The sequence below is a fragment of the Canis aureus genome, chromosome 8 (assembly GCF_053574225.1).
Source record: "Canis aureus isolate CA01 chromosome 8, VMU_Caureus_v.1.0, whole genome shotgun sequence".
Lineage (NCBI taxonomy): Eukaryota > Metazoa > Chordata > Mammalia > Carnivora > Canidae > Canis > Canis aureus.
In genome coordinates this window covers 18,571,407-18,585,327 of record NC_135618.1, presented here as the reverse complement: position 1 = coordinate 18,585,327, position 13,921 = coordinate 18,571,407, and the positions used below count along the sequence as shown (strand labels likewise).

Sequence of the window (13,921 nt, the reverse complement as noted above, 5' to 3'; positions counted from 1 at the left end):
TTCATTTTATGAAACTATTTTTCTCATAATATTTTAAAATTTAAATTAAAAAGCCAAAAGTAGGGATCCCTGGGTGGCGCAGTGGTTTAGCGCCTGCCTTTGGCCCAGGGCGCGATCCTGGAGACCTGGGATCGAATCCCATGTCGGGCTCCCGGTGCATGGAGCCTGCTTCTCCCTCTGCCTGTGTCTCTGCCTCTCTCTCTCTCTCTCTCTCTGTGTGACTATCATAAAAAAAAAAAAAAAAAAAGAACATTAAAAAATAAAAAGCCAAAAGTAGGTAAACTTATGTTTGGCATTTGTTGTTTGTCTTATTTGGAAAGATAATTTAGATATTCAATGAATATCCATGATTTAGTTTAAACTTAGTATATGCTTTGATCTTATTTATATTTATTTAAATTACCTGTTTTTAGTAATTACACTTGGATTAACCATTATACAGCTAATTATCATTTTAAGTCATTTTTTGCTGTTGCTGACAAATTTTGTATTATAGAGATAATATGAGCTTACTTGACTAGTAAACCCAGGTTTAAAAAAAAAGTGGTTGATCTCATTATATTTAATGCTGATAATTCTGAAGACAGGATTAAGCCAACAAATTTGAATTAGCTTTTATTTATTAAAGATTATTTTATATTATATGAACTTGAAAAAATTTTGGGTTAGTTTTTATTATACTTCTGAGAACTTTAAGAATAGTTAATTTAGGGCACCTGAGTTGTTCAGTGGTTAAGTGTCTTCCTTTGGCTCCAGTTGTGATCTTGGGGTCCTGGGATCAAGTTCCACATCAGGCTCCACCCTTGGGGAGCCTGCTTCTCCCTCTGCCTATGTCTCTGCCTCTCTCTGTGTGTCTCTCATGAATAAATAAATAAAATCTTAAAAAATACTTATTTTATAAGCACTTGACTTTTCTTAAGCCAATTAAATAGAGCTCTTTTATGAACTAATTTTGGCAATACAATTCTGAAGTAGAACAATACCACATATCTCTAACATATCCATATACGCATACAGATACAGAGATGTAATCGTTTTTTTTTTTTACATAATCGTTTTTATTTTTGTTTTGTTTTGAATTTTAGCCATGCCTCAGGTATGACACTCAATAAGAATAGTTGGATCCAAATTATGGTTTTAGCATATGGACAAAGTTAGGGCTACTAGCTTAGATGGCCAAATTCTTTTATTAAAGGCTTTTCTATTATTTGTATGTTATAAGGATCCTTTTAGAACTGTTTTTTGAAATCACTGGTCTTTTAGAAGACCAAATATACAGAGATGCTCAGTTGGTTGGGTGTCTGCCTTTGGCTTGGGACATGATCCCAGAGTCTTGGGATCAAGCTCCACATTGGGCTCCCTGCTCAGTGGGGAGTCTGCTTCTCCCTCTGCCTCAGCTCCTGTGCATGTTCTCTCTCTCTCTCTCTCTCTGTCACTCTCTTTCTCTCTTTCAAATAAATAAAATCTTAAAAAAAAAAAAAAAAAGAAACTTCTGTACATCAATCAAAGGGCATATTCTATTGTCTCCCAGTAGTTTGGATTCCTCTCTTTTAACGGTGCCCCTTTAAGGTAGATTGATCTAAGTTCAAGTTTACCCAGCATGGCTTTCACTTAACAAGCATATGAGTAAGTTGGTAGAGATCAAAATTACTAGGTTTATAAGTTTGAATGACCAGGGTTTTTTTTTAAGCAAACTCTAGAGGGTCTTGATGGGTATTAGGAAATTCTTCAGTAATAGCTCATAATTTAGCTTTAGTCCAGGGGTGATGAGAAACAAAAAGGAGTTCCTGAATCCCCTTCATTAGAGTTTATCTCAAAGGGCACTTGACTGAGTGGAAGATTCAGAGGGGCTTCAAGGTTGTTGTAGATGAGAAGCACAGCTACTTTGGGGTATATAGGTAGAAGTTGGGGGAAAGAACACAGAGGAGAAGTAGCAGTGACAGTGGTTGGTTCAGGAGCTCCAGAAAGCTTTCCCATCTCCTTTCTACTCTGGGGAAGGTCAGAGTTGTCTTTAGAAAGCCAGGATTAGTCTATTGTAAGGAAGAGAGTTTTGAGTCATTTGATTGCTTGGAGGCCTCCGAATACCAACTGAAGTATGCTTGGTTATACTTATTTTACTTGGTTATATGCCTTTCTAGCTGTGCATGCAAATAAATGAATTTCAGAATGTCAAAGGATCTCCAAAGTGACCAATGCAATTTTAAAGGTAGAGCACTCCCCCAGATAACTCTGGATGGGAAAGTGTTAATCCCCTGTGAGTCCTGGATGGAGTCAGACAAGGATGTGTGAATCCCCTGTGAGAAATTCTACCTAACAGAATTGGGTCAGAGGAGTTTCACTCCTTTGTACAAGCCAGCAGCAAAATGACACCCGAAGAGAGGCTAGAACCACAACCAAGGGGGAGGTTCAGAGCCAGGAGGACTGGGCACAGGAGCTTGGGCTGTGGGGAGACGACATAGCACAAAAGGTTCAAGCAGTTACCTTGCTGGTCCAACAGCAGCACCAAGTTGAGGTAGTGTGTCACTTCAGATCCTGCGTCTCCAGACACCGGATATGTCAACTGAGAAAAGAGGCAGAGCTAGCATAAAAGCAAAAGCATTTATTTGAAGTCTCAGAATTGCAATTCAGGAAACACAGATTCAGGCAGCAACCCAAGTAACCCAAGTCCCTTCCCAGCCAAAAAAGATTTAAAAGACAAAAGGGAATGCCTGTATATGCTGTATACAAAAATTTTTTATTGAAAAAAGAAATTAAAAAATGTTTTGATTGGCGTTGGTGGCAGAAAGCCAGTCTTGCCTGAATATAATTGGTCACTAAAACTATAAGTCTCTTACTGAAGGAAGTTGCAGGTGTTTGTGATAGGTCCTTGGAATATTTGCTGTTTGGCCTGGTTCATAAGTTCATGGTTCCACCAGGTGAGGACATGCATAAGGCCCATCTCCCTAATGGCCTCCTGGGTCCATTAAAAAATCCCTTGACATGAGTGGCCCTGTTTCATTTCATCTTACACAAGGGTTGCCTGTTTTTGTGCATCCACCTGATAGCATGTGAATATCCAAGCTTAAACACACACACACACACACACACACACACACACACCACACACTTTCAAATACTCAAGGAACAAATGTATTCCATAGGAGTCTGTTGTTTTAACTGAGATATTCCAAAGCCATAGCATTCATAAAAGCTTGGGGCAGGAGTTTTAGTTTAGGAGTACTGATGAATGTTTCCCCAGGGACACTTTCTTGCAGGCTCACCGAAGTAGCTACTGATACAGTTAGCAATTGCCTCACCACGGGTTCCAGAGAGGTATCAATAATCAAGTATAAGGAATGAGAAGTGGGTGAGAAGAGAGCTCAGAGAAAGGGAGGGGAAACTGATGAATACCTATCTACTGTCAGATGGGGCTCCAAGAATTTTAAAGGTACTATCTTACTTAATTTTCTCCCAACTCCCTGGGAGATGGTTATTATTCTCTCTCATTTTACGGTGAAAAAACTGAACTGTAGAAAGGGTAAGTGACTTGCCCAAAGTGACACAGCTAGAAAGTTTTGGAGGCGAGATTCAACGTAAGTCTGGTTGATATCAAAGTCCCAGGCCCAACGACTTCCACCCTCTGGGAAGGACGGAGGGGAGCAGAGAACCAGGAGGGTGGAGATGGCTGAACTGCTAGTTGCTCTAAATGCTCTAGGAGGGGGTGGGAGGTGAAATCTGACTAACGTTATAACATCGAAAACACACCCAATAGGCGGAAACCACAGACGACAACCCTTCTCTGTCTCAGCACCTCTTCAGACATGTGAACTCCTTACCAGGCCACGTTTTAAGTACTCACAGAGGCCCAGTCTAATACAGACACAGAGATGGTGAAGTTTTGTTGGAAGAGTAGACATCCTACTTTTATGTGCGCTGCCTTAGTCCATCCCCAGAATCCCTACTTTTGTGGCTAACTGGAAGTCAGTTTATGATCACTCAAGAACATAACTAGGTTTTGTTTTGTTTTTTTAAAGATTTATTTATTTTAGAGAGAGAGAGTGCAAGCAGGAGGAGGGGCAGAGGAGAGGGAGAGAGAGAATCTCAAGCCGACTCCGAGATGAGTGTGGAGCTGGATGCAGGGCTTGATTCCACGAGCCTGAGATCAGGACCTGAGCTGAAGTGAAGAGTCAGATGCCTAACTGACTAAGCCACCCAGGTGCTCCACTCAGATTTTTATAAATTGAAATCCACCCCCCACACCCCCCCCCCAAAAAAAAACAAAAACAAAAACTAGGTATGTTCTTCAGTTCTGGTGGTGTTATTGTCACAGTTTGGGCTGCTTCAACAGAATACCATAGACTGAGTGGCTTAAACAGTAAAGAGTTCTCACAGTTGCAGAGGTTTGCAGTCTAAGATCAAGGTGTCACCAATTCAGTTCCTGGTGAGGGCTCTCTTCTGGCTGACTTCCTGCCCATCACAAGAAAGAAAGAGAAAGAGAGCGAGCGAGCTCTGAGCTTTTCCTCCCCCTCTTCTTTTTTTAAGCTTTTATTTACTTAAGTAATCTCTACACCAAACATGGAGCTCGAACTCACAACCCCGAGATCAGTAGTTGCAAGGTCCTCCACCTGAGCCTGCCAGGTGCCCCTCTTCCTCTTCTTTAAGGACCCTGATCTCATCCTGGAGGCCCCATCCTCATGACCTCACCTAATTACCTTAGAAGGCCCCACCTCCTAATATCATCACATTGGAGGTTAAGGTTTTAACATTTGCATTTTGAGGTGACACAAACATTCAGTCCACAATACTAACAATAACAAGTCCACACACACACAGCTTAGCAGCTGGCAAAGTGAATTCATATAAACCACCTCATTTGCACCTCATGATCCTTACCGGTGAGTTAGCTATTTTTATTTTCCTTGTTTTACAGATGAGGGAGCTGCGTGGAGAAGGATTCCGTGATTTCCCCAAGGTCACACACCTAGTAAGCGGGGCCGAGGTTGGAGTGCAAATTCAGGTCTTCTCGTTCCAGATGCCGTGTTCTTTCAACTGCAGCGGAAATCAGGCCGTTCTGCCCCTGGTATGAACAACAGCAGTAACAAAGCAGAAACAAGAACTGGTGTTTACTTCGTGCTCTGCTGTGGCCCATCTCTTTGAAAACAGTATCGCCTCGGGTAGGTATTATGATTCTATTTTATGTCCCAGAAAAACTTAAAATCTATTTTATGTCCCAGAAAAACTTAAAATCATCAGGCCTAAGTTCAGATCACGCAGCTAGTCTATGACAGAACAAGTATTTGAACCAGGTCTGGCTGAACCTAGAGATTATGCTCTTAAACCCTCTGCTCTTTGAAATGCTCTTTGGAAAACAGTTTGTAAGATGAAAATACTCTGTTAGAGACATTTACTGAGATTTTAGTAGAAATAGATCTTTTGCCTTTTAAAAAGCGTTAGCGTCCTACAATGTACTCCATTGAAAGCCCTATTTTCTAGGCACTGCAGATGGAGGACAGATGTTTCTTTATGCTCTGAAAGGTCCACTCTATGTAGCCGACCATAATGAGATTGTATCTTGTTCTGAATGTTTCAGAAAAATGGCAATGGACAGATTATTCCAAACGAAAGCCAAATCAAAGGAGTTACTGCATAGATTTGATGAAAACAACAGGATGTTATTCAGTGGTTTGGGTGGGAACTTTTCATTTCAGAGTTCACTCTGAACCACACAGACGTTTTCAGATGTGTTCGACCCTAAAATTCAGCCTGAAGTCAGAGAATTGCGTGTATGTGCGATTGAGATTTCTGTGATGGGGTGGGGTGCCCGAGGTTTAGGGCATGCAATGCTGGACTTTATTTCACTATGATACAGAATTAGAGGTAGTAGAGTCAAGTGCTGAAGGAGCACCCAAGTTCAAGGGAGCGTTTCCAGATTTGGTTGAGTTTTTGCATAGCGTCTAAAATCAGATCTGAAATCAGATCTACTAAAGCAGATTGCTTTGCTTACTAGCTCTGTGTGTTTTGGTAAAACATTTAACTTCCTCGAGCCTTAGTTTTCTCATCTGTAGAATGGGTGTAAGATATTCATCCTTTAATTTCAGCATACGCATTGCACCTTCAAATACTGTACCCAATGTTCTACTTCCTTATGCTGTTTCTTTGCCCACAAGCCTTCAATGACTTTATCGTTTTCACAGTCTATCCACAAAAGTACCCACTAGTAGTTTCTGCAGTTAGGCATCCTGGCTAACCCACTGGCCCCATGACACAGTTTGCCGATGCCTGGCTTTCTGCCATTTACTTATTCTGCACCTGCAACATGCGACACACTGTACTTGTTGAAGGGGATTAAAAAAAAAAAAAAAAGGAACAAGATTTGGTTTCTGTCATCAGTTTAGTGAGGAGGAAATCTATAAATAAACTCATTACATAGTTATTCAGAATAAAAGCACCTAACTACAATTTCGGAGAAGGAAAGTGGTAGGAGAAGGTGTTGGAGACAAAATGATATTTCATCTTCGTCTTGAAGAATAAATGTAGGCTTGACAGATACACAGATAGATGATGACAGGTAGATAGATGACAGATACTATTACATATTTCCATGGATGGAAGGAACTTCTGGTGGAGAGAACAGCGTGGGCAAAGACACATGGAAGTTGAAGAAAGGCCTGGCAAAGAGGACTGCCACGTAGTTCCATACGGTGGGCTTGCAGGAATGCATGTGGGAAGTCCAGCACTGCCCAGAGCATTTGGATTCTGGCCAAAAGAAAACCACTGGGGTCAGGTCACATCGCTGCTGTGTTAAATCCCACAGGGCCCCAAAGGTCAAGAACATTAACATTTGCAGTGAGTCACACGTAAACGACTGTGTTTGCGGAAGTCTCTCTCTCAGTGTACTGAGGCTGGGGACACCTTTCATACCGCCTGACAGTATGAAGTCAACACAGTTACATTTGTGCTGTCATTCTGGCCATGTGGCGCTGGATTTAATTTGTTCAAGCCTCTATCTGGTTACAGAGACAAGGCTTTTTCCTTTAAATCACACTGCCTGGTTGTGGGTGGGGGCAGCTAATGCTGTGACTATGGTACATGGTCCCAAAAGAGACTCCTACTGCCCTGTTCTCAGCAGCGCCCTGAGTGGTGATGGATAAATCCTGTTACCAATGGGCAACCCAACATACCATCCTCTTCACTGTGACTTGGCTACCCAATTGCCTCCAGGGATGTGTAGGTGCTGCCCAGGGCAAGGCCTGTTTTTTCAGCCATCTCTTGGCTATCCTTCCTCTTCATGTTAGGCCAGAGAAGAGAGGGAGGAAAGAAAGGGCCCATGTGCTCCTGATGGATGAGGTTCTCCTTTTTCTGATCCAGGATACTTTTTTCATTTGGAAGAGAACATCCCATTCACATGTCAGCCAGTCAGATGGTCAGATACTTGTCGAGCATCTCAAAGCCGGGAGCCAAGACTTCTGGTAGCTACGGATGCTGTCCACACCAGTTTTACAATCTAGTCAGGAACACAGACATTTAACAAGTAAGTCACTGAGGTGATGGATACCTCAAAGTAGAGTGTCAGTTGCAATGAGAACACACGACAGGGGACCCTGAACATGGACCTGGTTGGGGAGGCGCTACACTGATGAAGTGACGTTTTACCTCAAGAACTGGATGAACAGGAGTTAGCTAGGCCAAGGGAGCAAGGAAGAGCCTTCTAGGCAAAGAAGAATACATATGCAAGATCGAGGTGGGAAAGGGCTGGTTTTAAGAGAGTTTCTACCATATTTGGAGGAAAAGTCATCAGAGCTAACCCGAAGAGAGCACCTACTAGGGTCAGACAGGAGGCTCAGCATTTTAGATAATCTCATGGAATCCTCCTAGAGTCATGCTGCCATGAAGATGGGGCCCTGTTTCTCTTGTCCCCGTTGATACCACTGAATCCTCAACACTTAGGGCAGCAGCTGTAGGAGCGGACACTTGATATTTGTAGACTAGAGTTCACATTTTATGGAAGAGGAAACTGAGGCTCAGAGATATAAGTGTGACTGGTGGAGAGAGGACTCCAAGCCAGGGTGGAGCTCAGCGCCTTCCCGGTAGCCTGCTGCTTGGCCGCCTGTGTAGGACAATGATCTTGCTTTCTCTTCTTTGAGACACAAGGGAGCCCAAGCCCAGCCCTGGAACAGTCCTGAGCTGGGCACCAGGGCACAGAGGAGAGGTGCACAGCACACAGTTCCAGGACAGCCCACACAGGGCCGGTGAGGCCGACGGCCACACGATTTGGTGTGGGAGCTGGCAGCCGGTTGGAGCTGTACCCTAAATGCAGGGAGAAGCCGACATGTCCCAGCCCAACTAAGACCGGAGGTACGGCTCTCCCACTGAGCGTGTCTGCTGCTTGGACACTGAGGCCCAGAGCCCCATGGAACAGAAACCCGAGAACTGAAAACTTGGAGGTATCCATGGGCCCCAAGTCAGACTCTGGGCTCAGTGCCAGTGGTGATGGGTTAGCTCAGATTTCCGGCTTTGGGGCTAAAGCCCAAGAGGGTCAAGTACCTCACAGGACAGCTCTTCACCTGTGCAACCTCAGGACATTTGTCATTACTGGGAACTGTAGCCTGAGCGTGATGAAGGCCCTCCTGGTGCGGAGGCATGGCAGGGAGCGCTTTAAAATAATCCCAACCTCCTTCGTTTGCTATTATGCTTTAGGTCCTTTAGTGAATAAAAGTCTTATTCATATGCCATAATAATGAGTCATTTCAAAAGCTCAAAAATAAATGTATGATGTACTCAAACTCTTAAGAAAATTAACATTAACCCTAATCAACAGTTCCTACTCACTGAGCATTCCATGTAGATCAGAACAGTAGAGTCGCAGGCACCCTAGGGAACACCTCAGTTCACCCTCTCATTAGGCTCAGTTAGGCCCGGCCCCTGAGCATGCTGATATATGCAGATCATGCTGGAAATGCCATCCTGAGGGCAGATGCTAAATTCCAGAAGTCACAGGGAGCCCACATCCTCTCCCCTGATGAGCCAGCCTCCAGCATCCTCAGCACCACCAGATTCCCCGAGTCACAGCTCACCCTGAGGGAGAAATGTGTTATTTTCCTACATATATTTCAGGCATGGGCCCAGCCAGGGTCTCCGCTGGTTATGCAGAGACAGCACCCAAGCCATCTGGCTCATTTCCATCCTCGCAAAAAAAATTCCCCATGGAGCTTCTTTTCTAAGCTGAAGGAATTAGACTTACCACCAGAAAAAAAAAAGGGGCTAATTTCTTTCATCTTCTGGAAGAATATAAAAACAACTAATGTGATTGCACCAAGTTGCCTGGTAAGTAAGCTTCCCTTCCTTAGCAGAGCTCAGTGGAGAGTGGAGGACAGGCACCATGTAAGCGCTGTAGTCCCACTGCGTGCACGGACTCCAGAGACAGCTGACCCGACATGCCACTTGCCTTGAAAGGCAGGCATTTTGAAGAAGCCAAAGGCAAATGCCAAGGGAATCAGTGCTTTAGGGAGTGGGTTCTTTGCTTGGGTTAAGGCTTTTTTCCATGTTCAGCTGTGCACTCAGCTAAAAGGCAAAGCCAGGGAGGGACACACCATCAGCTTGGGGTGAGAAACACAGCTTCTTATCTGGAGCATGGCATGAATTCAATAAGGACAGCATAACCCGCTCCTCCAAATGTCTAAATCAGCAGAACGAATTTAGCCTGCACTGTGATTGGTAGTCATTTTGCAAGTCTAAAATGTCTGCCAGCATTTCCCTATAATAAACCAGGACTCTCGGAGAGTCAAACTGCAATTCTGTTGTAAGACCCAAACTGACTGTGAGCCTCATCTGTACCTTGAAACAAAAACCAAAATGTCAACAACTCCTCTTAACGGGATGAGGGTCTTTATCCAACATCTCCCACAGGACTCAAAATTCACAGTGGCATGCCATTCTCCTAATGATTGCAAATGTGCTCAGGGTTTAGGTTAGGACATTTCAATAAAAACAGCATTTTTCAAAAATAACCACATTTAAAAATACATTCGCGCTTTGGATGAAGTTTTATATTTACGCTAAAGGGTGTTTGAAGCTGTGTCTGTGCATGTGCGTGTATGTATGTCAATCTTTTTCCAGATTATTCAGAGCCCGTACATCATAAAGGATAGAAAATCGTATTAGATGCCGAAATCCTCAGCTAGACTCACAACCCTTGCCATACGACCATGGCAGTGTGCACTATAGAACAAGTGGAGATTTAGTGCTACAGAGTCCCCAGTTCAAAACCTGGCTCCGCCCAAACCTAGGCAATCTCTTATAGAACCTAATAGGTCATTTAACTTGCCTGGACCTATTTCTTTTTCCATTTAAAGTGGAGATAATGCCTATCTTAGTATGTTCTAAACATTAAGGATATTTATAAAGTCTATGGCAGATGCTCAATATGGTGACTATTGAAGATGTCTATTTTGGAGCCTAGTTTTCTTGTAGGTGAAATGGGGACAGGAACCTAAAGTGCTTAGCGCCCAGTAATGCACTGTGCACAGGGAGGGGTTGTTATCAAGATGCAAGACGCAGCTCAGATGAATGCAGCTTGTTAGCAGAGGCACAGGACTGGAGTTAGGGAGGTGGCCTGGGTGCTAATCTCAGCCCTTCCACTCTGGTTAAATACAGATTTTCAGTGCTTCTGAGGACCAGCCCACAGAGTGCAAAGAGTACTCAACGGAGGGGACAAACAGCTAGGTGCCAGCTCCCTCAGACAGTGGGTCTGTGATCTCAAACGAACCAGTTAGGTTTTCTTCAGAAAAGTCTACATGGTTCCTTCCAGCTGGAAAGTTCTAAAATTCTAGAATTACATTTGGGAATGAGGGAGCAAATGAAATGGACAGGAAGTGACTCATTGGCTCAGGAGAAAACAAGTAGGACAGACCTGGAGCAGGAGGAAGCAAGGGGCTTACAGTGAAGGGAAGAGAGCAGTGAGCTCTGAAAACCAGAGCCTCATCTGTGAGCCTTCAAACTCCACGGGGGGCCCAAGAGGACACAGTGCTGAGGTCAAGTGCTCATTACCTACAACTCTGTAGGAACAGGCTTTGCAGACCTGTAGGTGGAATAGGATTCCTCTTCTGAACAGTCATGAGACCTTGGAAAATGTTACCATTTTCAAGTCTGTCTTCCCATCTGTAAAATAGGAATAACACACCAAATAAGACCATTGGATGGATCGAGCTAGCACAGAATAAGAGCCTGCTATGTACGTGGCATGTGGCAGGTGCTAAATAACATTATTGCTCTGTTCCACTAGGCTATTTCCCCTTTGGCGTGGACATCAAGCTGAAGGAGCATGGACAAAATAATTAGATTTTTATCTTTTCTCAGTTTGAAATCATTAACGTGGTTCATGATGTATTGATGATGCCCAGGTATCACAAGCCTGGGAAGCTTTCCTCGAGCCGCTTGATGCAGACTGAGTCAATTCTCCTCCACTTGGCTGCTTCTTCAGGCTTTTCCTTTTCACAGAGCAATTGCCAGAGACTGGCTCCATCTGTTGTGAAAAGGGTGACAGGACTGTTTTTTCTCTTCTCCCCACAATGATCTAGGTGGTTTCCCTGGGAAGCACTATAGAGACAGCAAGACAAGGGTGTGAATCCAAACCCGGTTCAGGCAAAGGCTAGGAGACGCCACTCACACAGGGGGCATTTGGTTCTCCTGGGGTCTAAATATTTGCCTCAGGTACTAGTTTACACAGAACTAATACCAATGAACTAATTGGAATTAGGGGACCAGTTAAGTCAGGTTTCCTTTTTTTTTTTTTTTTTTTTTAAATTTTATTTATGATAGTCACACAGAGAGAGAGAGAGGCAGAGACATAGGCAGAGGGAGAAGCAGGCTCCATGCACCGGGAGCCCGATGTGGGATTCGATCCCGGGTCTCCAGGATCGCGCCCTGGGCCAAAGGCAGGCGCTAAACCGCTGCGCCACCCAGGGATCCCTTAAGTCAGGTTTCCATATGCAATTCTTTAGGTTACCAGCCTAAGGAATACAAATTGGTCTTACTCCCATTCTGTATATTGAAGTCTCTTATTTGGAATTTGAAATTATGGTAAGAAACCACCTTTCAGGAGGGGAGCATCTTGTTAAGCAAAAGACACTTATTCTGGTGAGCACAAGCTAAAATGTCATTCTTAGTATGACTTAATATTCTCAAAGATGGCATTTAGTAATGGGTGAGGATATGTAAGCATGGAGTATGTAATTAGGAAAATGCTAAATAGCACAACCAGAGGAGGGGTAGAGGAAGAGGGAGGGAGAGAGATCTGGAAAGGGAGAGAGGGTGGGGGCTAGGAGAGTAAGGTGCTTCAGCACTTGCAAGGGGAAAAAGGAGAGGTGAACTCCAGCAGCTGCCAGGCCTGCTCAGGGGGCCTGGGAGGAGATTCTCACCCGGGGTGTCTGACAGAAATGCTATGAGCCTTGAGAAATCTCATTGGCCCTACAACCCCTGCCTCCAGCTGTCCCTACCTTACTCTTGAGAGTCTTGTTTTGGGAGAAGGGAATAATTAGGGACACAAAAGTTTATGCTTTTTAAATTTTTATAGATTTTATTTACTTATTTAAAAGCGAGAAAGAGAAGAGAGAGTGAGGGGAGGAGGAAAAGGAGAGGGACAAGCAGACTTCATGCTGAGCTTGGAGCCCAATCTCACAACCCTGAGATCATGACCCGAACTGAAATCAAGAGTTGGGTGCTCAACTGACTGAGCCACTCAAGGGCCCCCAAAGTTCATGACTTTTACTAATGGAAGACCAATTCCCTTATCTCTACCAAATGCATATTGAATAGATATTCAAAGCAGGTTTTTAAAAGGTGCCAAATTCTTACCTGCCCAGGGCCCCCACATGCCTGGTCTGGTCCTCGTGTCGGGCTCTGCATGAGGCTTTCCAAGTGCATCTCATTTGAGATGGAGTCACTGGGATTAAGTGGGGGCCCTTGAATTGTCAAGAGCTTACCTTGGGGGGCTGCCTTTGATAAAGGCAAGGCGGGGAGAAACAGAATAAAAGGGGAGGAAGTAGAAGCCAGTCAACTTCTATTTGACTTACTCTCAGCTCAGCAGCAGAGGGAGGCAGAGAGTAAAAAACGGTGTGTGGCAGGCCTTACTTGCACAAACAATAGACCTGTGTAAAAAGGCAAACAAAATTTAAGGTGTTTACTGTAAGAAATAATCTGAAAAGCTTCTGAGTAGCACACAGGCAGTCCTATAGAATCATTGGTATTTGGGAGGCAGGACTTATGATTCTCGTTAGTCCAGAGGATGAGGAGGCGACACAGGGTGAAGAGATTGTAATAAAAAAAAACAAAAAACAAAAAACTTATGCGTTTTAGAAAATGAACTTTTTCTTTCTCATCTTTCTTTGGCATCAGATCTATCTTCTTTTGTGAACAGAGGGCTCGAGTTCAAGGTGTGCCTCTGTGCTTCTGGATAACCAGCTTTTCTGCAGAGCCCCGGGGGGGAGGGGAGGACAGAGGCTGCAGTATTCGAGAGGACCCCAGGAGAAGGGGAGCGTGTCCGCAACAGCAGGGGCACAGCCTCTCCCCTCCCTCACCGCATGCTGGAAAGGCAGGTTGCAGCGTGGAAGGGAATGTGGCTTCTGCATGCCCGGTCACTGCCCTGGAGGCCCTGGCAGTCCCCGAATGGCTGCTGAGGTCTTACGTCAGACGCTGGCCTCCTTCCCTCAGCGGGTCTCCCAAAGCTTCGAGGTGGGCCCACGCCTTTCTTGAAGTACCGCATTTCCAGGGTAAAATCCGGCCATCTGGTGTCAGCAGCATCACTTTCCCTCACAATCTGCTTCAGTTTACATTGAGTTCTGTCCTCCAGCAGAGAGGAGTCTTTTACCAGCTTTCTAATGTGCTCCTGAAAGGGTAAGTTGCGGGGTTGGGGGGTGGGTATGAGCTTGAGAGGGAGACAGAGAAG

General features: G+C 44.4%; 1 protein-coding gene and 1 long non-coding RNA gene across 9 annotated transcripts in view; one reads left to right on the top strand and one right to left on the bottom strand.

Annotated features, from left to right (window-relative positions):
• The window catches only part of LRRC8B (leucine rich repeat containing 8 VRAC subunit B), an 86,305-nt gene that overhangs the window by 2,082 nt on the left and 70,302 nt on the right, over positions 1-13,921 (bottom strand). Inside the window, exons 7-12 of one of the 8 annotated variants that reach the window (XR_013384302.1) lie at positions 13,050-13,124; positions 11,026-11,136; positions 8,809-9,054; positions 7,161-7,483; positions 4,873-5,056; positions 2,482-2,578 (exon numbers count right to left, since the gene is read on the bottom strand). Coding sequence is in view for 1 of the 8 variants with exons in the window: in XM_077905340.1 (XP_077761466.1) it covers positions 13,851-13,861 (11 nt within the window). In the remaining 7 variants the exon portion in view is untranslated. Of the gene's footprint in view, positions 1-2,481; positions 2,579-4,846; positions 5,057-6,464; positions 6,736-7,160; positions 7,484-8,808; positions 9,055-11,025; positions 11,137-13,049; positions 13,125-13,410; positions 13,862-13,921 lie in introns of those variants that run through there. The other 7 variants (XR_013384303.1, XR_013384308.1, XR_013384305.1 and 4 more) reach the window with 7 other exon arrangements.
• Positions 4,555-13,921, top strand: part of LOC144318416 (uncharacterized) — a 46,725-nt gene continuing 37,358 nt past the window's right edge. Inside the window, exons 1-2 of the long non-coding RNA XR_013384312.1 lie at positions 4,555-4,874; positions 5,012-5,153. This is a non-coding gene — a long non-coding RNA (uncharacterized LOC144318416). The remainder of the gene's footprint in view (positions 4,875-5,011; positions 5,154-13,921) is intronic.